The 26,861-nt window shown below is 47.1% G+C and overlaps 1 protein-coding gene across 6 annotated transcripts in view; it reads left to right on the top strand.

The window, feature by feature from the left end:
• The window catches only part of RNF213 (ring finger protein 213), a 57,783-nt gene that overhangs the window by 25,086 nt on the left and 5,836 nt on the right, over positions 1-26,861 (top strand). For 5 of the 6 annotated variants that reach the window (XM_068151266.1, XM_068151262.1, XM_068151261.1 and 2 more), the window contains 32 exons: positions 48-241; positions 640-792; positions 2,126-5,716; positions 6,889-7,025; positions 7,331-7,426; positions 7,739-7,857; positions 8,451-8,573; positions 9,340-9,401; positions 10,183-10,330; positions 10,667-10,802; positions 11,214-11,402; positions 11,861-12,000; positions 12,434-12,588; positions 12,991-13,200; positions 13,571-13,752; positions 14,504-14,624; positions 14,735-14,835; positions 15,099-15,281; positions 15,802-15,965; positions 16,061-16,163; positions 16,861-16,975; positions 17,851-18,058; positions 19,281-19,468; positions 19,798-19,926; positions 20,600-20,710; positions 21,279-21,521; positions 22,160-22,241; positions 22,837-22,871; positions 23,201-23,295; positions 24,875-25,034; positions 25,346-25,526; positions 26,346-26,440. In XM_068151266.1, coding sequence (XP_068007367.1) covers positions 48-241; positions 640-792; positions 2,126-5,716; positions 6,889-7,025; positions 7,331-7,426; positions 7,739-7,857; positions 8,451-8,573; positions 9,340-9,401; positions 10,183-10,330; positions 10,667-10,802; positions 11,214-11,402; positions 11,861-12,000; positions 12,434-12,588; positions 12,991-13,200; positions 13,571-13,752; positions 14,504-14,624; positions 14,735-14,835; positions 15,099-15,281; positions 15,802-15,965; positions 16,061-16,163; positions 16,861-16,975; positions 17,851-18,058; positions 19,281-19,468; positions 19,798-19,926; positions 20,600-20,710; positions 21,279-21,521; positions 22,160-22,241; positions 22,837-22,871; positions 23,201-23,295; positions 24,875-25,034; positions 25,346-25,526; positions 26,346-26,440 — 7,949 coding nt within the window. Of the gene's footprint in view, positions 1-47; positions 242-639; positions 793-2,125; positions 5,717-6,888; positions 7,026-7,330; positions 7,427-7,738; positions 7,858-8,450; positions 8,574-9,339; positions 9,402-10,182; positions 10,331-10,666; positions 10,803-11,213; positions 11,403-11,860; positions 12,001-12,433; positions 12,589-12,990; positions 13,201-13,570; positions 13,753-14,503; positions 14,625-14,734; positions 14,836-15,098; positions 15,282-15,801; positions 15,966-16,060; positions 16,164-16,860; positions 16,976-17,850; positions 18,059-19,280; positions 19,469-19,797; positions 19,927-20,599; positions 20,711-21,278; positions 21,522-22,159; positions 22,242-22,836; positions 22,872-23,152; positions 23,296-24,874; positions 25,035-25,345; positions 25,527-26,345; positions 26,441-26,861 lie in introns of those variants that run through there. The other variant, XM_068151267.1, reaches the window with a different exon arrangement.

Genomic DNA, 26,861 nt, shown 5'->3' with positions numbered 1-26,861 from the left:
TCTGTATTGATGACTTTGAATTCTCTTGGTGGTTTTTATGGTAACAGGGAAGTCTCTGTACGTGAAGAGGCTACACGAGAGACTGCAGGAGCAGCACCCTGATAGTACAAAGCTTCTGAAAACCATTAGACTCATTGAACCAGAAGTGGATGAAGATAAAGTGCTAAAATCTCTCCTGCCTTTTATGAAGAAAAAATACCAGACAGCACCCATGATATTTCATTTTGACATCACCTCTTCAGTAAGTACATCCTTCCCACAGCTGCCTCGTCCTAGAAGCGCTGTCTGGATCTTTGCAGAGGTTGCTTCTTGAAAACTTTGTATTTCTTGGTGAGCCATTTCTCTAGGATGTGTTTTCCCATTATGGGGTAAGTAACACAAAGAACTTCTTACCATCAAAGTGTTTGAACTCTATAACAGATTGCCTAGAGAAGCTGTAGAGTCTCAGTCTTGGAGATATTAAAAACCTTGACTGGACATGGTCTTGGGCAACCTGCTGTAGCTGAGCTTGCTTGGAGCAAGGTGGGGCTGGATGAGAGGACCTCCAGAAATTCTTTCCACCCTCAATTCTCCCATGATTCTGCAAAATTATGATGAGTGCCTACAAAGAAAATGCCTTTCTGTCTTGTCTTGTGCTAGGTACAAACTGGAATCCCAGAGTTTCTGTTCAAGCTGTTGGTTTTGCAGTGTCTGACAGACGCTAATGGCAATATGTGGCGGCGACAGAAATGTCATTTGTATATCATCGAAATCCTGGAGGTGTCAGCAGTGCCAAAGCAAGCAACAAGACATGTATGTGCACAGCAATACCTGATGGCTTCAAATTGCTCAGGCATTTTGCATGTGTGTTTGTATGCAGCTGCACGTGAGCTGTAGAGACTCTCAACTGTGAACACACTGTAGGGCTTCTCTGTTTCTTCTCGGGGGGTGCTGTGTGTTGCATGTCCCTGGTGTGATATTAAAACTAGATGGCAATTCATACCTGTCAGTTTTCTTGGGTTGGTAGTTTTCTTGGCTTGTTACTCCAAGCCTCACTGGCCACTAATGATTGAAAAAAACAAACAAAACAAAAAACCCACAAGCAAAAATCTAATCTTCCTTATGTGACTTTGGATGTTTGAAAGTAGTAGGGTATCTATATGCAGCTATAAGAACAGAGTGTAGAACTGACAGGGATAAATGACAACAGTTTCTTGGGTTTGAGAGCAGCCCTGCAACCTGGGGTTGCTGGTGAAGCTGGACATGAGCCAACAGTGTGCACTTGCAGCCCAGGTGGCCAATGGCATCCTGAGCTGCATCAAAAGAAGCATGGCCAGCAGATTGAGAGAGGTGATTCTGCCACTTTGCTCTGGTGAGACCTCACTTGGAGTACTGTGTCCAGCTCTGGGGCCCCCAATACAAGGGCAGATCCAGAGGAGGGCCACAAAAATGATCAGAGGGCTGGAACACTTCTTCTATGAATACAGGCTGAGAGAATTGGGGCTGTTCAGCCACTAGAAGAGAAGGCTGCAGGGAGACCTTAGAGTACCTTTCAGAGGACCTATAGGAAGGCAGGGAAGGACTGTTTAGAAGGGCTTGTGGTGATACGATGAGGGGCAATGGTTTGAAACTGGAGCAGGCTAGATTTAGGTTGGACAGCAGGAGGAAGCTCTTTTCAATGAGGGAGGTAAAATACTGGCACAGGTTGCCCAGGGATGTGGTTGAGGCCCTGTCCCTGGAGACATTCAAGATCAGACTCGATGTGTCCCTGGGCAGTCTGATCTAGTTGGAGGTGTCCCTGCTTGACTGCAGGGGGGTTGGACAAAATGACTTTCGAGGGTCCCTTCCAACCTTATGTAGTCTGTGCATCTGTTAAAGTTTTCTTTGAGGTAGCCCTGGGAAAGGGCTGGAGGTAACAAAGGACTAAGGTTACAGGAAGGAGGCTGCAGGATGAGATAGAATTAATTGTGGTGCACTTAAAGCAGGAAGTGATGCGCAGGGGTGAAAGTATCATGGTTACATAGGCTAGCTGCTGGTACTCAATTAGGGCTGTGATTTCAGACAAGAACACTGCTAGGAACAGATTGAGCAACCTGAAGATGCGTGCTACAGCTTTGAGATGGCATGTTCTTCTCTTTTCTTGCAGAAGTCAGCAAGGCAGAAGTACAATTTTATTGATGTTTTCCCTAAAGTAACGTGCAAGTCTCCCAAGGAAGTACTGGAAATGCATACACTTGGGAACTGCCCTGGGGATGCTTCAGACCCAGGAATGGATGAGGAGGAGTTTTGCAGTGAGGCTTTCCAGAGACCTTTCCAGTATCTGAAAAGATTTGACCAGGGGCTCAATCTGGACACGTTCTGGTATGAAGCACACTCTGTGGAAGGGAGCCCAGCAGAATGCCTGCAGCTGTTCCTCCTGCACTGTGGCATCACAGACCCCTCCTGGTCAGAGCTCCGGAACTTTGCCTGGTTTCTCAACGTTCAGCTGAGAGACTGTGAAGCTTCTGTCTTTTGCAACCCTGACTTCGTGGAGGACACTTTGCAAGGTTTCAAGAACTTTGTTGTCACTTTCATGATTTTAATGGCGAGGGATTTTGCGACGCCCTCCCTCAACATCTCGGATCAGAGTTCAGGCAGGCAGCCCTCCAACCTGGAGAACGTTCCAGAGGAAGATCTTCTCCCTTTCCGCGTTCGGAAGAAGTGGGAGTCCGAGCCTCACCCTTACTTGTTTTTCAATGAAGATCGTGTGTCCATGACCTTCATTGGGTTCCACTTCCAGCCTGATCACCACCACGGTGTCAATGCTGTTAATCCTCTGAATGGCAGCATCATCAAGAGGAACATCATGACCACAGAGCTGTACAGAGGCTTGTTGCTCCAAAGGGTTCCCTTCAACATCCCCTTTGATCAGTTGCCTCGGCACGAGAAGCTGGAGAGGCTTTGCATGGTGTTGGGCATCCCCTGGGTGGTAGACCCTGACGAGACCTACGAGCTGACGACAGACAACGTGCTGAAGATCCTGGCCATCGAGATGCGGTTCAGGTGCAACATCCCAGTTGTTATCATGGGGGAAACAGGCTGTGGGAAAACGAGGCTGGTGAAGTTCCTCTGCCAGTTGCGCAGGAGCTGCACAGAGGCGGAGAACATGAAACTCGTGAAAGTTCACGGAGGTACTACAGCAGAGATGATTTATGCCAAGATCAGAGAAGCAGAAGCCCTCGCTAAAGCCAACAAAAAGAAGCATGGGCTGGACACGATCCTCTTCTTTGATGAAGCCAACACCACAGAGGCTATAAGCAGCATCAAGGAAGCTCTGTGTGACCGCACAGTGCAGGGAAAGCGTTTGGCCTCTCACTCTGGCTTGCAGATCATAGCAGCCTGCAACCCCTACCGTAAGCACACACCAAAGATGATTCAGCGCCTGGAATTAGCTGGACTGGGCTACCGTGTGAAAGCAGATGAGACAAAGGATAAGCTTGGATCCATTCCCCTGAGGCAGCTTGTGTACCGTGTCCATGCGCTGCCACCCAGCATCATCCCCTTAGTGTGGGATTTTGGGCAGCTCAACAACTTGACTGAAAAAACATACATCCAGCAGATTGTCCAGAGGGTCACTGAGGATGTCCCCATGAATCAGTGTGAAGCAGAGGTAGTCACAGAAGTGCTTTTTGCTTCCCAGCAGTATATGAGGCAGAGGGAGGATGAGTGCAGTTTCGTCAGCCTGCGGGATGTGGAACGCTGCATGGAAGTCTTCAAGTGGTTCCACAAGCGCAGTGACCTCCTGCTGAGGGAGCTGAGGAAGTACCTTGAGAAGAGAGCTCCAAAGAGCACTGTTGAGAGAGATAAGGTTACCTGGTCTTTAGTGCTGGCAGTTGGGGTCTGCTATCACGCATCCTTGGAGAAAAAGGAGGAATATAGGAGAGCTATCAGCCAGGTCCTTCCAAAGCCTTATGATACCCAGAAAAAGATTTTGGATGAAATCTCTCTGATGCAGGATGTGTTCCTGAATGGTGTGTACCTCCGAGATACCATAGCAAGAAACTTGGCCCTGAAGGAAAATGTCTTTATGATGGTCATCTGCATTGAGTTGAAAATCCCTCTTTTTCTTGTTGGGAAGCCTGGGAGCTCCAAATCTCTTGCAAAAACCATTGTGGGTGATGCTATGCAGGGTCAAGCAGCTGCTTCAGATTTGTTCAAGGAGCTGAAGCAGATCCATCTCGTATCCTTCCAGTGCAGCCCTCTCTCCACTCCAGAGGGAATCATAGGCACTTTCAAGCACTGTGCTCGATTCCAGGAAGGGAAGAACTTGGAGGAGTATGTCTCAGTGGTGGTTTTGGATGAGATTGGGCTGGCAGAAGACTCTCCTAAAATGCCCTTGAAGACTTTACATCCGCTTTTAGAAGATGGCTGCATAGATGATGTGCCTCTTCCTCACAAAAAGGTTGGCTTCATCGGGATTTCCAATTGGGCTTTGGACCCTGCTAAAATGAACCGTGGCATCTTTGTCTCGCGTGGTGACCCCAGCAAAAAAGAGCTCATAGAAAGTGCCAAGGGGATTTGTTGCTCAGCACGAGGGGCTTTGCAGAAGGTTGAACACTACTTTGGCCACTTTGCAGATGCGTATGAGGACATTTGCAAGGCCCAAGACAGGGAATTCTTTGGACTGCGTGACTACTACAGTCTCATAAAGATGTTTTTTGCCTTGGCCAAGAGCTCCAAAAGTGACCCCACACCTCAAGACATAGCTGAAGTTGTTCTGCGTAACTTTGATGGCCAAGATGATGTCAATGCCTTGGAAATATTCACCTCACAGTTACCAGAGAAAGGAGAAATCTGTGCTCACAATGTGAGTAGAATCGAGCTGGTACGACAAAACATTTACAGCAGTGGTGATGATGGTGATTGCAGGTACCTGCTTGTGTTGACTGAGAATTATGCAGCACTGCAGATCCTCCAGCAAGCTTTTTTTACTGCCCGCCAGCAGCCAGAAATCATTTTTGGCTCCAGTTTCCCTAAGGACCAAGAGTATACCCAGATCTGCAGGAACATCAACCGTGTGAAGGTCTGCATGGAAACTGGCCAAATAGTTGTTCTCCTCAACTTGCAAAACCTTTATGAAAGCCTCTATGATGCCCTCAATCAGTACTATGTGTACCTTGCTGGCCAGAAGTATGTGGATTTGGGGCTGGGCACCCACCGGGTGAAGTGCCGAGTGCACCCCAAGTTCCGCTTGATAGTCATTGAAGAGAAGGATGTGGTGTATAAGCACTTCCCCATCCCACTCATCAACAGGCTGGAAAAGCACTACCTGGATGTCAGCACTGTGCTGGATAAGGGGCAAAGAGAAACTGTGAAAGAGCTGAAGAAGTGGGTCCAGGAGTTCACCGCAGCCAATGCAGAAGAGCACTTCATAAGCAAGCAGCAGTACAGCCCTTCGGATGTCTTCGTGGGGTACCACTCCGACACGTGCGCCTCGGTGGTCCTGCAGACAACAGAAAGGCTGAAAGCAGTGTGTCCTCCGAGCGAACTGGTGTCCAGTGTGAAGAGAGAAGCCCAGCTGGCACTGCTGAACTGTGCCACCCCAGACGCTGTGATCCGCCACTGCAACTCGCCGGGTGCCTTCCTGGCAGGTGCTCTGGCCCAGGTGTACTTCAAGCAGCAGCAGCACACATCCTTTGCAGACTTCCTCCGGGCTCACGTCCACGCTGGGTCTGGGTACCAAACAGTCTTCACAGAGGTGAGTGCCCTGTGGAGTCCCCTCAAAGCCAGGCTCTTCTCTGTGGTGCCCAATGGCAGGACAAGAGGCAGTGGGTGGAAGCTGAGGCACAGGAAGCTTCACGTAAATACGAGGAAAAATTGTTTCACTGTAAGGGTGACAGAGGACTGGAACAGGGTCACAGAGGAGTGGAACAGGCTGCCCAGGGAGCTTGTGGAGTCTCCCTCTCTGGAGATACTCAAAAGTCACCTGGATGGGTTCCTGTGTAATCTGGTGTAGGTGATTCCGCTCTGACAGCGGGGTTGGACTGGATGATCTTTCAAGGTCCCTTCCAGCCCCTGTGATTCTGTGAAACCCTCCCAGTCTGCACTGAGGATTTTATTTTACACTGCTGGGGCTGGTTCGTGGCTACACCTGTGTAAATGTGGTAGCAGCCTTGTCACTTAGTGCCCCCACGTGCATGCAGGCTGGGTGTTCCAGCAGGTGTGTTGTTGCATTCTAAACAATCTAATACCTCCTCCCCTGTGTATGAAGCAGTTTGATGATGCTCCCTGCCAAGTGGGGTTTTTAAGTGATTTTGGGCAGATGGTGCATCACTTGATTTTGAAAGTAGCTAAGTCTCCATGTACAAAGCCAGCAGAGGTGGCTTCTGGGTGCAGAAGAAGTTGTCAGGAGCCTTCAAGCCCTCATTTCTCTGTGTTGGCCTCTTGACTTAAAGATACAAAAGGTTTTAACCCAGCTAAGCCACAAATCTTGTAGGCCTTTAATAGGGAACGTTTCTGGTTTACTTTTGCTGAGTACCAAAGGTAAAGAACTTCAGCTGAGGTTGGATGGAAAATTTCTTCCTCACCTGGAGACAACATTCTCTTGGGGCAGGACATGCTGCTCCCTGAGAGCACTGCAGGCAAGGCACACTATAGGGGTTCATGAGAACCACCTTAAAGCTTTGGCTGCTCCTTCTCAGCTACCCCACTGCAGCACCAAGAGCCACTGTGTCCAGCTACCCAGCAGTGGTCCTGGGTTGCTGTAATAGCCCATGCTGACTCTTTCCTACTGTCAGGGCAAACAAATGGATCTTTTTGGGTTGTAGTCCAGCTCGACAGCAAATTAGCTGGGAGCAGAGATGAGCAAGTCTCTACAGACTTCCTGTTGCAATTCAGAGCAAAGAACAAACATACATCTTGCACTCACAGGTCACCACCTTTTCGAGGCTCCTCACCAGTGCTGATGCTGCTTGCTTGGAGAGAGAAGTGCAGGGTAAAGCAGAAAGGCCTCAAATCCTGTTCCTGCAGCAGTTTGACACAGAGTACTCATTCCTGAAGGGCATCAGGTGAGTCTGGGTTTGCATGGCCCTGTTCTGAGCAGGCTGTCTTCTGGGTGGGCAAAGCGTTTGGAGCCACAGATATGGAAAAGGGAGGCAAGAGGCTGTGCTGTGCTGAACAGTGGCTGGCTGGGTGCAGACTGTGTTAGCTCCATGACACTGAAGGGTTTTTGAAGTTCTATCATCTCTATAGGATGGACATTTAATCTCTCCTGCCTGCGGCAGCCAATGCTAATGTGGAGTGACTACTGCAGTCTTTAATGTTTTGATTTTACACTTGGTGACTTCTTTTAAATCCCCCTTTCACTCTTCAGGAATTTCCTTGATGCCACATCAGGAAATAAAGTCCTCATTATTCAGACAGACTTTGAAGATGGCTCTCAAAATGCCCAGCTCATTGCCTCAGCCAAGTAAGTCGAGTGTGAAGTGGTTCCCAGCTAACTGTTCTTCTTGCTGACTCCTCACCCCCATTTGATTAGTGGCTGTTTTGGGGATTTCAGTGTCAGGAATGTGTAATCCTTTGTGTATTCTGTAGTGGAATGAATCTAGAAGCACTGATTGTGTTTCAGATAATAATTCACAACCCAAGTGCAAGCAAACTAAACTGGGTCAAATTACCAGATAATTCCCTTTGAAGTGTAAATCCTTGCCAGTGGCTGCAGCAGTCATCAACTTCTGTCTGTCCTCAGTCTTTCAACCCTGTTTCCTCTCTGCTGTTGTAGATACACTGTTGTTAATGAAATCAACAAGGTGGACCTGGGAGAAGTCTCTGTCTTTGTTTACTTTATTATGAAGCTTTCCCGAGTGGAAGGAGGAACATCCTACGTGGGATTCCATGGAGGTGGGTCTGGCCATCTGTAGCTTCTCACTCCTCAGCTGGCTTCAGGCAAATGTGCCAGAGCAACATTTCTCTTGTCTGCCTTCCTTTTCAATGCTTGCAATTTGGAATCAGTGTGTCCTGTGGGTTCTGAGCCGCATCCCTTACCCACAGGGACTGCCCCAGGGTATCAGAGCCTTGGAGTCCTTGTCTTTGTGAGGACTTACTGCTATGCCCACTAATATGGGAGTCTTCTTTCTAGTCAGCTGGAGAGTAGTAAACAAACACATGATGCTAGCTGCAGTAGCTGCTTGTTGCCCTCCTGGAGGTTGCTGAATCTGTGCTTAGGTGTTGTACTTTCAGCAGCAAGGTTCCTGCTCTGTGAGGTGAGCTCTAAGAGCCTCCAAGCTCTGATAGTGTGCACACCCAGTAGTCTGCATTAGCATATTTAAAGCTGAATTGGTGCTCTCCCTTTCCACACCAAGAAGTGAGAGTAAGTGAAGTCTGAATGTGAGCTGCTAGTCCACAGGTACCAGGAGGTCATTCTTGGGAAGCTCTTCTAGGAGAGCATGTTGCAGATGTGAAATGACTTTTCCTTGTTGGTTTCCTGCCTTTAGGGCTGTGGCAGTCGGTGCACATCGACGATCTCCGCAGATCCAAGGACATGATCTCTGACATGACTGCCCTGCAGAACCTCACCATCAGCCAGATGTTCTGTGAGGATTTGGGTAAAGCCAAAGGTGAGCTGGGGAAAGGAAAAGGTCTGGTCCCAGGATTGATGCTTGTGGAACTTAGGTCAGGTACAACGTATTTAATGATGTTCTCTGCTCAGCATTTGGGGGTTTTGGGGAGGTCACCACATGGCTACCAATTTGTATTTTTTAGTTTGTTATTGCAGCTTTGAGTCATCAAGTTAATTTGGTGGCTTTCCCTTTTTTCATTTTGACCAAAAAAAAGGCTGGTATTTGGGCTGATCAGCACCCCGAGAGCTCTGTCTCAGCACAGAAGGCAGCAGATGCTGCATGGCAGGGACCACTGACAAGGAACTGCTCAAGAGAATCTCTCACTTCTGTGAATGTAGATCTGGTCACCTAAGCATGCAGGATGGTTAGAAAACACTTTTTGTTATCCTTAATATTTTTTTTCCTTTCACCATACTGCTTGACAGGGTTGAGGTTTACCTACTCTAGGTGATATTGCTCTGGCAGGGGGGTTGGACTAGATGGTCTTTGGAGGTCCCTTCCAACCCCTAACCTTCTGTGATTCTGTGTAGATCTCAGTGCATTAGCTTCAAGTGTCAAATTCCTTCCAGTTCTTGCTGCAGGAAGCTTGACAAGCCTAAGAAGCCTTAGCTATGTTTAGGGAGGTGGATCTCAGCTCCTCATACAAGTGATAATGGATTTCTGACTGATGCTCTGCTGCTCTTGGATGCAGTTGCTAAATAAAACTGTATCTGACTGATGCAGTGGTGTGCTGCCTCTTTCTGACAAAAATACTACCCCTTAGTTGCAGCTCTCCCTGGGACTGGAGAAGAACAGGGGAATGGAGAAGACCAGGAGCACTGCAAGGTCAGTTCAGCTGCTTCTTAGCTGTATCTGCTCTTTGTCATCCATAGGTGCAAGACATCTTTTGCATCCCCATTTGCTTTGAAATCTATAAGGAATATTGCTTGCATCATGAATCTAAAGGATCAAACACAAAATCCTCCCCCCACTGCCCAATCAAAATGAGCATCACTAAAGAAGCAGACCCTTCTAAGACCCATTTTAAGGAATCTCTACTTCCTTAGTCATTTTACAATTTCAGTTTAAAATCTGTTTTGGAGGCTTTGTTTCTGCACCCTGAGGCTGAAAACAGTGATTCTGAGCATGCCACTCCAGCTCTTCATGCATTTGAAGCCATACTGTGGACTTCACTGTGTTGCAGTTATGTTGAGACTGGCTGGTGTTGCCCCGATAGCATCAGCTGGGGGAGGCCCAGCACAAGGGTGACTGCAGGTAGCTTTTGCCCCTCTAGTGCTGAAGCATCTCCAGACAGAGGGTATTTTCCCTAGTTGAATTTATCATTTCCACTTTTCCCCCTGAACTACTGAATTTCTATGACTCTGTGCTATCTTAATACAAATGGTGTGTTTCATGTCAGTTTGGAAGGGCCACAAAATGTGCATCATGCACTTGATAGCCGCAGGAGGACTTGGATTTGCCTGGGATGGGAGGAAAATGGGGAGAAGTGACACCAGGGGGACAGGCCCTTTCTAGAGAGCACTATAGTCATTTTAAGAGGGATGTGTTGGGGCAAAGGTGTGAAAGTGAAGAGTAATGAACTTGTTCTCACACTGTTGCTGGGAAGGGTGAGATCTTGGACACCACTGTGCTCCTGAGGACCTGCGTACAAAGTGCTGTAGGGATGCTGCGGGACCAAAAGGAAGATCATAGCCGAAGCAGAAGGCGAATTAAGATTCTCCTTGGCCTTCTGTCCAAAGAGGATGACTTCAAAGGTATGTGCTGCCTGGCTACAGGTCTAGGGCACCACCAAAACATATCAGCTAATTCTCTGGGGACCCACAGATCCTTGCTGTAGTGCAGACAGGGTGAATCTCTCAGGCAATCTCCCAAGGGAGTGCGTGTCTGTGCTCCAGTCTGTCACTACTTTGATGGCTGTAGGGCTTTTCCTGGAGTTCAGGTTGTGGCTTTTTCTCTGGCTGTTATGTTTTTGGTTTTTTTTTTCCTGTTGGCTAATTATTGAAATAATTGTAAAATGCTGTACTTGGTGTGATACTTGGGTTTGGATCTAGTGCCAACAGAGAACATGCAAGTTCCCTCTTGTCTCCTAGCCCTTTTCCTGAAGATAACAAAGGCTCGTCTCTCCAGCCTTTTGAAGAAGCAAGAAGAAAATTCCTTTCACCCCAAAAACTGGGTGCTTCGAGAGGCTTCTAACCTCACTGCTCTCCAGGAGGCAGGTACCTTCAGGTGAGGACAGCAGCAGTATTTTATAACCTGCAGGCTTCCCAGAAAAGTCTGCAAATGGCAACTGTGCAGCAGAGGCAGCAGTTTTGTGTAACCTGACTATCTGCAGTGTCAGTCTCCAGTCTGGGCTGCAAACTCCAAAGGTAGTTTTGTCCTCTCCTGGCTCCTGAGAGAGGGTGACTGGGACAGTAGTGTAAGAATGCACAAGTGCTCAGAGTGGAACAGTATGATTACAGGCGAGCCATGAGTGAGAAAAATGTAGGTTGTTGTTACTGGTATTTTCCCCTTAGAGGTAAGATTAGGACTTTCTCACTTGCAAATGTCAGCAAGTTTTCAGGACAGCCACCTCCTGGTTTGCTGATACCTGTTGCTCACCTTCCCTCTGGATTTCTTGGTCTTTTTCTGCCCCCAAAGGCACACCTTGTGGAAGCGAGTCCAGAACGTGATCACTCCATTCCTGGCTCTCCTGATTGCTGTCATAGACAGAAATGGCAATCTGGAGCTGCTGGCCAGGCCGGCAGCTATGTGGGTGACAAACCTATGGATGTTCATCTTCAGTGATACAAAGCTTCTGACTGTCCCTTACGGTGTGGGTAAGAACAGGTGAGCCACTGGAGAGAGCAGCAGGAGGGCTTGGCTGGCAGCACTGGGACCAGTCCAGCGCTGGCTTTAAATCCCTGCGGGAGACAGACACTGCTGGCTGCTCCCCTGTGCTGCGCCAAAGGCAACAGGGCAGTTCCTGGTGACTTCAGAAGCCTGTTCTTTCTACCTTATCCCAGTATTCCTGGGCTTTGCTCTCTACCTCTTGACATGCTTACGCTTCTCACCCAGCTCCTGAAGCCCACAGGTCATCCATTATAGCTCTGTTCCCAAAGAGCGCCTACTGAGAAGTCCTAATGCTACCCAGTTGGCAGGATGAGCTGGACTCAGGAGTCCTTCAGTTCCTTCTTTCTTTCATCCTCTTCTAGGGCTAATCTCTTGCTTTCTGCAGCTTTGTGCCTCTGTCTGAATTTGTTTCCCAGGCAAAAGCCCAGGGCATTAACGGCCTTTTCATCTCCTAGCACTCAGCCAGAGATAATTCTGGTGCAGAACAACATGATGGTGTCGTCTGAAGCTGGCAATGAGATGCCTTTCAGCTGGAGGATAAAGGAGTACTTGGATGAGATGTGGTTGGAAGCTCAATACATCCAGAACACTGAAGGTGAGGGCCTGACTTGAGCTTGTGACATGGAGCAACTCCAGCCACCTACTGCATAAACTCTGGTTTGTCACTGCTATACCTCTACCTTTCTGTGACTCTGGAGTCACCACCAGTCCCTCTGTGCTCATGTGAGCCAGCAGAGCTTTGCACAGCTTGCTTTTCTTTGTGCTTCTCACTGTTGGCCTTTCTCGCATGTTCTGTGCCTTTCTATTCAAAATGCTGTGGAAATGCCAAGAGCTGATGACAAGGTGAGATTCCATAAATATGACACTGATGCTGAGAAGGCCTGACCTCCAGTTCCTTGTTGGTGCTGTGAATCAGGGCAGTGCTGTATGCATCAGTGATTAATTAGGTGTCAGTCTCTTTCAGATAGAAGCTGTCAAACCCAGCCTCCTCCTAATACTTGGCTTCTCTCTGCGTTCTCATTTTGCAGACCAAGCTGAGAAGTTTGTGGATATCTTCCAGAAAACTGCACTAGGAAAATTTATCTCTGCTCTGACTGAGGAAGAAAGGCAGATGCTCTTCCAGTGCTATATCAAAGACTTTATTGTCATGACCATTGGTGTGTCCTCCCTAGAGGAGCTGCAGGTTAGTGTCTGGAACAAGAGCTGGAAACCCTTTGGAGAGAAGAGCAGGATGCTTGTGAACATCCCCTCCTGTATCGATCTTGTCTTCTCAGATAAAATCTCCTTCTGAGACAGACTAATGGCCAGGTAGCCACAAAGCACTAGTGTCACAAAGTAGTCACAAAGGTAGTGTCACAAAGACACTGAATGGCTGATGAAATTTCTGAGCCCTTATTCAGAAAAGCACTTCCAAAGGGGCACCTACAAAACACATCATTTAAGGCTCTTTGTAAAGTTACTGATTCTCTTACTGTGGATTTTGCCAGAACTGCCAGGACAAAACTCATAAATCTTCTATTTGCATTTTGGTTTTTAACCTTTTCTTCTCCCCCCCCCCCCACCCCACTTTCCCCTAAATTTCCAGTGTCTGCAAATTGCCTTCTTATCCTGCATAGAGGAATGTAAGGCCACATCTCTCAGGAGAGAGGAGACTGTGCCATCCTTGCCTTGGGTCCACCTTGGATACAATCAATTCAAGAGTCGCCTGCAGAACTTCTCTAGGATCCTGGCTCTACAGCCCCATGTGGTTGGCTACCTTGGGCAGAAAGGATATGGAATACCACACTCAGAGATGGTAAAGTCACTACCAAGCATCTTGTGATCCTCACCCCTAGCAGTGAGCTCTGTCTTCCCTGAACCAGCTAACGTGCAGTCTCCTTTTGATTTTGGCAACAGCCAAGCAGGAAGCATAAGGTCAGGGAATATTTGCTGTTACCATTATCACTAGCAGGTTTTAAAGTAGTTTCACTTGCTTTTTGCATCAGTTACTCAGATGTGCTAATGATCCAAGCCATGAACATGACAATTCCAGAGCTTAAGATAATCAATTAGACCATTATTAGGTAGAACACAAGCTACAGCAAACCACACTGAGAGTCCAAGGCTTATAAATGATGCTGAAATGCAGCTGTCATGTTACACTCACAGCCTGTGTGTGCCTCTAGGTTTTAGATGTGTTAGCTGCAATGGTATGTGCTGAAGAGCTGGAGAGTCAAGTGCAGACGGCCTGTCCAGAGGTCTGGCTGCAGGAAGTGAAGAACCTTCGAATGCCTATTGAATTCCTTTGTGTAGAGAAGGATTCACTGAGGAGTGGAGTTCGGTGCCATCAGCTGCTCAAAGAACTTGAGTAAGTACCCCTGACTGACTCTCAACCTTGTGTTAATAGGGATATCAGTGCAGGCTGAGAGCTGCTCTGGTGCTGCTTTTCTCAGATGAAGACTTTGCAAACCTTTCCAGGTTCCTGCTAGGCTCAATTAACACACCAGACACCAACAACTAGATTGATGTATTTAGCCTCATCTCGTGTAGTTTCTCTCTCTAAAATCTGGCAGCATCATCCAGTGCATTCCAGCTGGGTTCAGGGGTTCCTGTTAACCAGCAATGTGTCCCCCCCAGTTCATCCTTGTGCTTAGACTGTGAGAGATGGGGAACCTCACTGCATTTAAGACAGATGTCTTCCTCTTGGAAGACAAGGCTAGAGAGCTACTCTGGTTCAGCTAAACAAGGTCTGTGGGGAAACTAAAGTGAAGAAAGTGAACTCAGTTGTGGTTGTATTTTTTTAATTGTTTCCTTGATACAAAGGCTAGAGGTGTGGGAAGGTCTTTGCAGTGGTCCTAGTTCTGCTGCAGTGCTGTGTACAGGACAGACTCTGGTGCCATCAGCTTGCTGTGTTAGATGCTGTGAGGTGTTTTGTCCTTGACAAAAAGCCAGGAGTGATGACCAAAGGGCAAAGCAAGAAGTTGGCATGAGAAGTGCACAGTTGCTGAGGGGGTGAGCATGAAAAGCGGTGAGGTCACGAGGCTGACCTGACACTGCACTTCCATTCATGCTCTCAGCTCATCTTTGTACTCTTTGGAATCACCTTTTCCTTCCCACAGTGTCTGCTGGAACCGGGTATTCTGCATGTCTCTGTTTGTAGAACATGTGTTGTTGGGCAGCAACACTCTGATGCCAGAATTTGAGACTGTAGTGAAAAAATACACTTTGTGTCTTGCCCAGGTAAGCAAAGATCTGAGCTCACCTCTTCCCTCTTTGCTTCTGCTGATTGTGTGCACTTTTGCCTCAGGTTTTAGTGCTGAGTCACTTAGCTCTGTCCTTTTCCTCTGCAGTGTTTTCAGCACAATTCAGACATGAAGACTCATCCAACTTTTATTGCAGTGATGAAAGTACTGTGCCAATGTAAGGATGAAGTCAGCAACAAGCTCTACAGGTACTGACACTGAGAAAAGTTGCAGGGCCAGCACGAATCTTGCCTGTGTCACCAGCACATTCCTGAGCATAAGGCAGTGCTGCATACAATGTCATGAAAGCCAAATAAAGAGCAATAACTTTTATGCTGCACTTGAAGCTAAGCAGTTAGCCAACAGGTCTTATGTTCTCTTCTCTTGGTCTGGTTGCAGATGAGCATCCTTATTAAAGGCCTTTGGTAAGACAACACTGAAGGAATTGTTTGTTGCTGTTTCTGAATTACAGTTGTGGTCTGGAGCCATGTGGCATCTGCCTGAATGAGCCAAAGGACCCAGTCTGCCTGCCTTGCCACCACCTGTTCTGTCAGAAGTGCATCAGAACGTGGCTAGTACCAGCACAGATGTATTGTCCATACTGCAGAGTTACCCTGGAGAATGATGTTGATTTAAATGTCTCTGTGGAGCTCAGGTACTCCCCCCTTCCCAAGGTGGAAGCCTTGCAACAGGGCTGCTTGTGTGGAGGAACTGATTTGTAACTCTCAGGTTGTCAGTGTGAGCAGAATAGGTAGAGGGAACTCTGCCCTGCTCTGTCTGGAATCAGAACAGATCCTGTTCATTTTCTGTTTACTCTTTCAAAAGAAGGGAGGAAATTTCCTTGGCTCATGTTAGGAAACCATAGTTAGGAAACCCTGTCAAGTGAAAGCACTGTCAGTGAGTGAATCAGACAAGAGAACTGCTTGTCACTTTGGAGTGCTTTGTGATAGCTTAGCAAACAACTCTCAGTGAATGTATCTGGCATCACATTGCCATTTGTGATCTTGGTTGTCAACATGACACAGCCTTTGCAGAGTGAAGTGTTGCACAAATCCAGCCTTTAGGAAAGCTGGCAGAGCAGCTCACTGGTGACTTTGGCCTCTCTGCTTTGCTTCATCTGTTCTGTGAGTGGTTCTGTTTGAACACTGTCCTAATGCTTTTTACCCTTCCCCCAGGAATGCCATAGCAAAAAATGCCCTGTTCAGGCAGAGATGCAATAATTTCTTCATAGATGTGGTCACTACCATGTGCTTCAAGGACAATGAACCCCCAGAGGCAAAGGTGATCCAAGAGCTCCTTAATCTGCTCTTTGTTGACAGGACACTCCTGAAAGGTTCAGGTGAGCTCCCTTCATCCTGATGCTCAGCCTCACGCAGCTGATTCTCTTGCCACTTCCTCTCACCTGCCAAACTTGTCTTTTTCTTGTCTCCACAGAGCACCCTGCTATCTACACAAAATTTCTGTCCCCATTTAATGATGACGTGGATGAAACTCCCATCATCCGCTCAGTAATGCTGAAGCTCCTCTTGAAGTACAGGTGAGCACAGTCAGACAGTGGATGGAGGTTACCCTAGGGGTGGTTCAGCTCTGTTTGCCATGACCTCATCAAACCAATGTGATTGTTGTCCTCACTTCCATGCTGTTCATTTAAATTGAATTGTGACAGGTGAATTTCATCCTACACCTTTGTATTAGTTATGCAGCTTGGCTGTCTTGCATGTGGCTTGTGTTGAAGCATCTCAACAGCCTGTGCCAAGGTTTCCCTAGCTGTTCTTGACCTAAACCAGTGTTGAACATGGATGGCTCAGGTAACCTAGGAGCATCTAATTGATATGCTTTGGATCAGCAGGGCAGTGCTTTTCGCCCACAGCAATGATCTTTGCTTCCACAGGCCTCTCCATTCACACCAGCTCCTCCAGCCTCCCATAGCAGTCAGTGCACTGAAAGCAGTTTCCCAAGTGTGATCAACTCCTAATTCAGATACTTAAAATAGATCAGATGACTTATGGCCTAGAAATGCTAATTTGCCATTATTGATGATAGAAATAGGCTCAGACAGAAACTAGATGACATCTAGCAAAACACACCACACTTGCCTTTCCATCTTCCAGATGGAGCCAGCGTGACCCTCACCTGTCACATGGAGATAAGTAGTGGTTTGATCATGATTGAGAACATCAGTAGTAGCTCTCAGTATTGCAGCTGTGGTAAGGGAGTGTTTCTCTTTCCTGTAGCTTCAATGAAGTAAAGAATGATGTGCAGCACTACCTGTCCCAGGTAGAGCACAGCCAGATCCTTGAGAAAAATGATAAAAAGGAACTCTACTTGCTTTTTGTCAACTGCCTGGAGGTAAGAGTGGGGCAATGAAACTGTTGCAAGAATAAAAGGAAAAGAAAAGACCAAAACCCCAACAACAATGAAAAGAGTAGAAATGTTTCTGCAGTTCTGGGCAAGTTTTTTTTGTGCTTGTAGCTATCTGCCCAACTAGAAATCCCCAAAGGAATTTTATGTCAAATCACCTGCTCAGAATTTCAGTTCCTCAGTAACTAGCTTTGCTTCTTGAGTTAAGGCTTGGGTGGTTTTGCAGCACTGCATAAAGTCTTTCTCAGACACTGTGGACAGGTGTCTAAGTGAGGCCAAGTATGACTCCAACTCCAATGCAGGAATGTAGCAGATAGGAGGATTTCTGGTTGCAGTAGTCTACTACTGGACTACTTCCTTGTTTTCACAGGCACCTGTGTGTTGGTAGAGCTTTAGGTTATGCTGTTTGAATTGTTCCCTTTCCTCCCTTTGCATCACTTTAATACTTTGGACAATTTTAAACAAACTTGACACTAGGGTGGAGGTTTCATTTCTTAGTTTTCATTAGAATGGTGACTTTGTAGATCAGATGAACATTTGTATTCTTGCTAAGGGAAAGACAGGTGGAGCTGGGTGCCTTGGAATATGCGATGTGTGTTTCAGCATGTGTGTGTCAGTATGCTCGTAACTCTTGCTCAGCTACATGCTTAGGAATATGGGAGAGTGCTTAGGTGCATTGCTGAAAATGGTGTTTGGTGATGTGGCAGAGGCTTTGATAAGCACTGGAGAGATCACAGGGAGGAGCTGATGGCATTGGGGTGGAGGGTGCAGTGTGTGGATCTACTGAAGATATAAAGTACCACTGCACAGGATCTTAATGCCTTTGGTTCTGGTACTCATGCACTATTCTGACTCACCTTTAGGATTCCATGTGTGAAAAGTCTGAGGGCAGTCTTGGATATGGCCAAATAAATGATCTGCCTGGAGACAGAGGCTTTCCAGATAACTACCTCCCAAAGAACAATCAAAGTCCTCAGGAATCATCTGTTGAGTATTTGCAGGCAGTGGCCAAGGTTCGCTTGTACCTGAGAAAGGCTGCAGAGCTGCTCTTTGAGCTGCATGAGACCACAGGTAAATAATCCTGCTGTCGAATGGAAATGCTGCAGACACAGCAAAGACACCCTGGGGAGGTGGGCTGGACACTGGCAGTGCACCTGTGCTGGAACTTGTTGTGATGCATGGCCAAGAACAAGTGCATCAGCTTTCCAGTTTTGCTCTTTCACCAGTGCCAGTCATTATTGGTTCCCTTTACCATCTATTAGCAGTGCTCTGTAACAAGCAGCAAGGCTGTGCCAGTGACCCCAGGGGTGCAGTTACACAGCAGTTGTGCCTTTGGAAGGAGATTTATTTTATCCTCTGGATGCTGACAATGAAATTTTATTTGAGCCAACTAAATCGAACTTTAATGACCAAACAAAGTATAAATGATGCTTCAGACCTGCTGTAAGGTTTATTGGTTTATGTGAATGAGAGCTCTGCACAGCTAAGAAGGATTAGGAGATACTTAAAAGCAGAAAATTTGAGCTGGTTGGCTGACCCTACAAAGGAGAACAGTGTGTGGAGAGTCTCAGATACTTAGACTGTTCGTGAAGCATCAAAGTGTATTAACAACTAGGAGTTAATTGTGTTGGGACTTCAGCTTCCAGCCCTTGCATTGGGGATGCCAGGCTAGCGAAGTGTGTCCCAGGAGATCATTCTCAGGAAGCACCATCACCTTGGCAGCAAAGGAAAGCTATTTCTGAGAAAGGTGAAAGAGCTCTGAGAATGAATTACCTACTAGTAAATGGGAAAACTTGTCCTTGGGAGAAGGAAATGGAAGTAGAGAATGGTATCCTCTGCTGAGGAAATGAATCCTTGTCTAAGATCCTGCTGAGGAAACACTCCAGATAAGCATTTAAGGAAGGGAGGGCTCTCAGGTTCTCCTGTATAACTTAGTACTAGTAAAAGGTGATAGAACAAGGAGAAATGGCCTGAAATTGTACTGGGGAGCTTTATCTTGGGTTTGGGGGAAAATCTCTTTCCTGAAAGAGTGGTCAGGCACTGGAACAGGCTGCTCAAGTCAGTGGCGGAGTCACTGCACCTGGAGGTGTTCAAGAAACATGTGGCCATAGCACTTCAGGACATGGTTTAATGGCCAGGGTGGTGTTAGGTGGTTGGTTAGACTCAGTGACCTTAGAGGTCTTTTCCAACCACACCAATTCTATGGGAAGGAGCCTGGTGCTACAGCTCATGCTGACGGAAGAGTTTTGCAAGGTAGGATGTGGCTTTGCCTCTTATTTTTCTTTTCCTCCAGAGCAAGACCAGAGAGAGAAGTGGCATTACCTGGCAAATGTGAGAGCTTTCTGTGGCCTCACCAAGAATGACTGGCATCATGTCTACCTCGTCCGGGTGATTGCCAGTCAGTATGGGATGGAGTTTGCTCAGAAGCTTCTCACGGAGGCCCAGTTCAACTGGGTGTTCCCAGGGGAAATTCTGCAACAGGTGAAGAGCAGCTGTCTCCTTGATGATGGCTCTGATCTCCTCTTGGTTTTCAGTTTGTGAGCCTTTGGGGGGGTTTCTGCTGTTGTGTGGCAGAAACTACACAATCATCTTCACGACCACAGTAGGAGTGGCTGCGAAGATGATTTCTTCTCACACGTTGTGGAATGGAGTCTCTTGTGGCTGTAAGAAGCCTTCTGAGTTGCCACACCTGCTTGATGTCTCTTTGCAAAGGCTGAAATGCCGCAGTTCTTGGGAGGAGGAGGAGGTTCTGCCTTCTCCAATGTCTGGTTAATGTCCACAGTCCTCACCATGGGCTTTTCCCTGTATAGGTAGGGGACAGCCAGGACAGCCACATTGATCGTTACCTGCTGTGTGGCAAGAGTTACAGAGTCTTGCGTGATGCTGTGGGGAAAGCCATGATGGATTGTGAGATTGAGGGTCTTCTGGAGGCAGAGCAGGTAGGCCATGTCCCATAATCCTATTGTGGGTTCTGGATGGCCAGTGTTTATTCTTTATTGGCAGCCTCTCTTCCTGGGCTGCCTTTGCTTGAAAGTTACTGTGGCTGATACTGGCAGGCACCCATTGCTTTACTTCCCTACTTGTGTTCCAGCATATTTAACTCTGAGGCTGTTTTCTGTTGGCCCTTTTTTTTTTTTTTGTCATGTCACTCTTCTCCCCTTGGAGAGTAGAGGAAGCTTCACCTAAACATAAGGAAAAAACCTTTTCCACTGTGAGGCCGACAAAGCACTGGAGCAGGCTGCCCAGAGAGGTTGTGGAGTCTCCTTTTCTGGGGACTTTCAGAACTGACCTGATCTTGGGCAGCCTGATCTAGGCAGACATGATGATTGTCATTTATTTCACTCCTTGTGCTGTTGTGATTTGAAGGCTTGTACAGGTTGCTGCTACTGAGGTTGCAGTTAGAAGAATAAAATACTTCAGAGGTTTTTGATGTAAAATCCTCTGTCAGCTTGAATGCTGTCAGACTCATTTATGGCTTGAACAGCCATTTCTGCACTATCCCTTCTCATTTGTGGAGTGAGCTTTACCACAGACCTGCTGCAGCCTACATAATCCAGTACCTGTGACAGCTACAGCCTGCTCTCTGCTCTACCATCAGTTCTTCTGTTGTAGGTATCTAGCGGCTCCCCGGCTGTACAGTCTGTCCATCTGCTCCTGGCTATTTTCAGAGAGGTCACTACCCTGTATGGAGCAAGTCACTCAAGCCTTCACCCCAAACAGCAGGTAAGGTACTTCATTTTGGAAGGGAAGTGACAAACTTGATTGGCTGAGAAGGATGAATGAGATTTGGAATCATTGGTGGAAGAGCATTTTGCTCTTCTGGCCCAAATAAGGTTATGTCCCCACCTGAGCAACCTGGAAATGTTTTCAAAGCAGGACCAACACAGGATGCTCCTTACAACTACCTGAAAGGAGGCTGTAGTGAGGTGGGGATTGGTCTCTTCTCCCTAGTATCCGGTGATAGAATGAGAGGAAATGGCCTGAAATTGTGCCAGAGGAGGTTTAGGTTGGATATTAGGAAAATTTACTTCAGTGAAAGAGTGGTCAGGCACTGGAACAGGCTGCCCAGGGAGGTGGAGTCCTCATCCTTGGAGGTGCTCAAGAAGTGTGTGGACATGGCACTTCAGGATGTGGTTTAATGGTCATGGTGGTCTTAGGTCAGTGGTTGGACTCTGATGTCTTTGCCAACCAAAACAATTCTATGATTCTGTGGGAAGCAGCTGGCAGCCCTCTTCAGTTTGGTGGGCAATTCTCATGCTGGGTTTTTATTCTTGCAAATGTATGCTTGCAGCAAACAGATGCTATGATTAAGTTCATCCAGAACTCCCAAGTCTTGAATTCTCCAGACCTGCAGCGCTTTGCAGCTTCTCTTGTGATGAATGAACTGTCATCTGTGACAGTGGATCCTCGAAGCTTCAGCCACCGTGGAGCCCTAATGGAAATGGCTGTTCACACCGCAGCTGTTCTGCTCTGTGGGCAGAACCCCATCCTGCAGCCCCTGAGGAACCTGGCATTCCGTCCAGCCACCATGCAGGTAAAGAGATTTAACTCAGATGGCAACTCACCATATTGCTGGGCTTCTCATGATCTCCTGGCTCTCTATAACCTAACCTTTCTCAACCATCAGAAGCATCAACTTACTCTTTCAGCTGTGAATTGCTGCTGTCTGGTTGTGGTTAGGGTTAATTAGCACTCTTCAAGGTACCTCTGCATCCTGAGTAGTGTCAGGCAAATACTTTTGCTGCTGTGGGGGTGAACAAGTGTAAAAGCAGTTGGCAGGTCATGCTGTGGAGACCTGTGGTGTTCTGAGGATAACAGCTCATGGAGCTCCAGGCTGAGTCAGGGTGGAGGGATCTGCTGCTCTCTTTCTTCTGGCTAGCCAACGCATAAGGAAATGTGCTGGTACAGAACAGAGTACATCAGGCCACAGCAAGAGAAATCCAGTTCAGGGTGTCTAGAGAGTGCACATGCAAGTATTGACAGTTCTTGAGGGTGGATTTTCAAAGGCAGAACTGGAAAATGTGCAGGAACATCATCTGCACAACCTCTGCTTTCAGATGTCTCTTGTTTCCTGTCATGAATGTGAGGGACTCGCCCAAGTCAGGGGCTGCTACGGGAAGGACCTCATTTATGCATTCATTTGTCACCCTTTTTTTCCTTTTTCTTCCTTAGCACTCTTTCCTGCCTACAATGCCAGAAGATATGATGGCTCAGGCGAGGGCCATGGCAGACCTGGCCGGTCTGCGCTGGTACAGTAAGTGCTCCTGAGTGCCTGGGAAGGGAGGTGAAGGATAATCCTTGGGTATGGAATGAAACTGTTCCAAATGTAGGGGCACACACACACTCCTCTCATCAGCATAAGTTACCCCTTGTAAATTAAGATTTGTGGCTACAATTTATGCACCAAAGTGCATTGAGGTTCTGCTCAGTTTCAGGCTTAGAGCTGTTTACAAAGTGTGAGTGGAAGGACCTGGACCTGTCCTGTTACTTCTGCCAGTGTTAAATGGTGTGAGCAGAAGAAGGGCACTTTGCCTTCTTCCTGGCTAGCTTTCAGTTCCCTGCTTCCTGCAGATCTCCAGGGTGGGATTGTTCATGTTTACCAGGCTCTTGGGACTGAGTAGCAAAACCTTTCAGGCTTCCATTCCGTGTTCTCAAGGAGAGAAGTAGTGAAAAATTCTTTGGGTTGCTACATAGGCCCATCCCTCCTTTCAGCTTTGGGACAGTCAGTGCCTTTGCTTAGACCTTGAAGCATATTTCTTGCTCCAAGATAACAGTCACTACGAAAGGAAATAACAGGAACTTTATCAATGTCTTGTTTTGAACACTGTCCTTTTTATTTCTCTTCATAGCATGTCCAAATGGCCACCCCTGTGCTGTAGGAGAGGTAAGAACTGGAGCCTGTTGGGGTTTTTAAGCAGGCAGAGTTTTCAGCAATGAGCTGTTGCAGTTTGTTTACTGGTTTGAATGTTCCATTGCAGAGTGGTTTGTTTTCTGAACTCTCTCTTAGTCATTTTTGTTTCATGTAATTTAAAATTCAGGGTAGTTCTAAACCAGCTTGTACCATAACTCTGGGAGACAAGATCAGAGGATCTTTGCTCAGTAATACAGCAGTTCTTGAATTAACCAATTACACCTTGGATTTTTGTTTCATTCTTTCTCTGCTAGAGAGGCTTCTACTCTGGAATTCAGTGTTCTCATTGTGCTTTTTACTAGTGTGGCCTCCCCATGGAAACTAGCTCCTGTGTGGACTGTGGTGCCCAAGTTGGAGGGGTGCACCATAAACTGCTCCAAGGCTTTCAGGAACAGAGGTATGCTTTGAGCTGTTAACCTTGCTTTCAGGGCTCAGTGGTTTAGTGCTGTCATTATTCAAGGCAAAAGGTAGCAACCACTGCATGCTGCCACCTGATGAGTAGTGTGGGAGTCCCTGTTAGTGCAGACATTGGCCTCTGAGGGGAAAGAGGCTCAGCTGTTAGTGCTGGTGTATGCAGAAACAGCCTTCACATAGATCTTGTCAGGCTGCTGCTTTAGGGTTTTACATCTTCCTGCTCAGCCAGGCTGATACAGCTGTTCATAGCATTATAGAATGGTTTGGGCTGGAAGGGACCTTTAAAGGTCATCCAGTTCAAAACCCCTGCGGAAAGCAGAGACATCCCCAACTAGATCAGGGTGTTCAGAGTTCCATCAAACTTGACCTTGAATGGCTCCAGGGATGGGGCCTTTACCACCTCCCTGGGCAACCTGTTCCAGTGTTCTTCCACCATCATAGCAGAGAACTTCTTCCTAATGTCTAATCTAAATCTACCCTTCTCTAGCTTAAAACCATTGCTTCTTGTCTTACTGCTGCATGCCCTGGTAAATAGTCCTTCCCCAGCTTTCATGTAGGCTCTCTTCAGGTACCAAGAGGCAGTATTTTCTCAAATGCATCAGCAGGACTCAAGAACTTCTACTAGAGCTCCAGTAACGGATTTGTGCTCTCTCCTCCTTGATTCTCTGGATTAGCACTTAACAGCCTTTGTGTATCAATGTTGAAATTAGTTATTCTAACAGCAGTGGTTTCTCATCCATCCAGTGTGGAGCTGGTTAATCTTGCTTTGCAGGGCAGGACACTGCCTTTCATAGAAAATGAATTAGGAAGGGATGTCCAAGGAAGAGCAATCAGCCAGCAACACCAGCTTGGCTTCTTTTATGTACAAAACTTGCTGGAAGTTTTCATTCCCCTGTAGCATGTTTAGTGGCAGCTTTTATGGCATTCATGGAACTTGTGGATCTGAAAGATGCTACTGGGTAGCAGAGACATCTTTTGTGTGCTTTTTGTCAAGGCAAAAAATGCCCAAACCAGCTAGACCTTACCTGGAGTAGTGTGTACAGGTCTGGAGCCCTCAGTGTAGTAAGGATGTGGACCAGATAGAGAGAGTCCAGGGGAGGGCCATGAAAATGGTCAGTGGGTTGTAGCACCTCTGCTATGAGGACAGGCTGAGGGAGCTGGGGGTGTTCAGCCTGGAGAAGAGAAGGTTCTGAGGAGACCTAGTAGCATCCTGCCAGTACCTGAAGGGGTCCTGCAGGAATGATGGAGAGAGACTGTTTACGAAGGCCTGCAGCGATAGGATGAGGGGCAATGGCTTCAAACTAGAGAAGGGCAGATTTAGACTGGATAGCAGGAAGAAGCTCTTTCCTGTGAGGGTGGTGGAATACTGGAACAGGCTGCCCAGGGAGATGGTTGAGGCCCCATTCCTGGAGATACTTTGAAGTGAGGCTCAACAGGGATCTGGGCAACCTGATCTCATTGGGAATGTCCCTGCAGACTGGGAGGAGGTTGGACTAGATGACCTTTGGAGGTCCCTTGCAGCCTGGACCATTCTAAGATTCTATATATGTGTTTTCTAACAGGATTCTTGAAGACAGAACTCAAACTGGGCACGTGCTGGGAGATGTACAACACAGAAGGACAAAGGGAGTGTCTGACCGGCCCGTGTCCCCAGTTGCCATTGCTCTGATACGCTTGCTCATGCATTTGGCAATGTTGCTGGGAGCCACAAAAGATCCTCAGGTACTTTCCAATACTAGTTCCAAGGGGCCCCATGAAATGTAGATGGAAGCTTTGTATGATGCTGCTCCTTTTCATCATCTTGCAATTTGAGTCCTTCAAGACGCAAAACCCAAACTTGCTTCCCTCCTTGCCCAGGAGTGATTTCAGTTCCTTTGTGCATTTGTGTGCACACACTTCACTGCCTTTCTTTGTTCAGGTGGTAGGAATCCTACAGGATGGAGTTGACTCTCTGGCAAGGCTAATGCTACATGACTTGTGCTTGACCTGGATGTTATTGGCTGTGCTCATTCCTGCCTTTTGTTGCTCTTTAGTCATTTCAAAACATTATCAAGCCACCGGTGCCCAACGCGGTGATTTTCCTGACTCAGCATATTCAGGAGGACTTGGCACAGCTGACAAAAATTGTGGGGAAGAGCGTGGATGAGACTGTCAACATCCTTCATCTCGTCCTATGCAGCCTCCTTAAGAACCCTCATCAGCACCCAGGCCAGTGTAAGGAAAGCTACCTGCCATATCCTATCTGCCAGCCATAGCAGCGTTTTAAGGGCAGCAGTTATTCAGCTGCTTTGCTAACAGAACATTTCCAACAGGCAGTAGCTGAGGTGATGAGGAAGATCCGGAAATGTGAGGCTTCTTATTGTAGGGAGTGAAGAATTTTTGGCTGTTTAATTCTTTTGGCTGAGTATGTGAGGTTTGCAGGGTTTGGTTCAGAATTCTGAAGAGGAATTACTAAATGAGTAACCTCATGACACATTGTCAGAGCTTTCATCTCCCAAGCAGAGGTACTACACAAAGCACAGTAACTCATGCTGTATATTTTCTACACCTGTAGATGACTACCAAGAAGTTATTTTGTGGAAGAGGGGATGACAGAGTGTGGGTCCTGGTAGAATCTGGAGTTCAAGTTGGCAGGAGTCATAGTGCCGTAGGGGGATTTGTATGTAACAGCCACATTTTAGTGTGTGACAGCACAAAGCAGTATTCCCAGCTCTGTTCTTTGGTCTGTCACTGGTCATGATCTGACCCTGGAAAACTTGTTGAGCCTTTTGGAGATTATGAATAACTTTTATAAATGTCCACATCAGTCAGGAATGACTGGGCTAAAGCTGAAAACCTGTGATCATTACATGTTGTTTCAGATGATACCCTCCAGCTAGACCAAGACTAAGACCCTTGGTTAGCTTCTAGGATCTCTGTAACTGTTCTTGGCTGATGATACTAACTTGCAAGGATGGCACATCTGGAATCTTAGAGGAGCTGTGCTTTCTTTTAACTGACACATTGCAGATGTAGAAACTCTTCCTGTTGCAGGGCCAGTTAGATTTGATGGTGTGCTCTCCACCAAGGAGAAGAGAAACAGATGGGAAGAAATTGTTGCCGGAACAATCATTGTTCCTGAACTGGAGGTGAGAAATTTGCTGTATAAAACTTCAGTAGCTGAGCAGTTCAAAATCCACTCCTTTGGAATCTGACCTGCTGTGATCTGTGCTGCACTTGTCACCCAGCTATTCTTAAATCTAAGCCATCCCTCACACAGCTGCAGGTCAGCTTTAATTTGTAAGGGTCAGCCAACTTTATTCTACCTGTGGAAATGAGTGTCTGAGGCTGGACTTGTGCTAGGATGGTTTTTGTATAGCTGGAAAAGCAGAAATGTCTTAGCTCTCTTGGAAGCATTTGCCTCAGTGAACAATATGGTGGCCCCAGATAAATTCTATCCACCTTTTATTTTTTTCTCCCCTTATCTATCACCTCAAGAGTGAAAGCCTGTGAGCTGCACAAGAGAGAACAAAGAATCATTATATGGTGTACACAGCTGTCATTCAGTGT

Source organism: Melanerpes formicivorus, unplaced genomic scaffold (assembly GCF_026170545.1).
Source record: "Melanerpes formicivorus ecotype bairdi unplaced genomic scaffold, bMelFor1.0.p_v2 SCAF_21, whole genome shotgun sequence".
Lineage (NCBI taxonomy): Eukaryota > Metazoa > Chordata > Aves > Piciformes > Picidae > Melanerpes > Melanerpes formicivorus.
The sequence above is the reverse complement of the archived record's forward strand: the minus strand, read 5'-3'. Positions and strand labels throughout refer to the sequence as shown.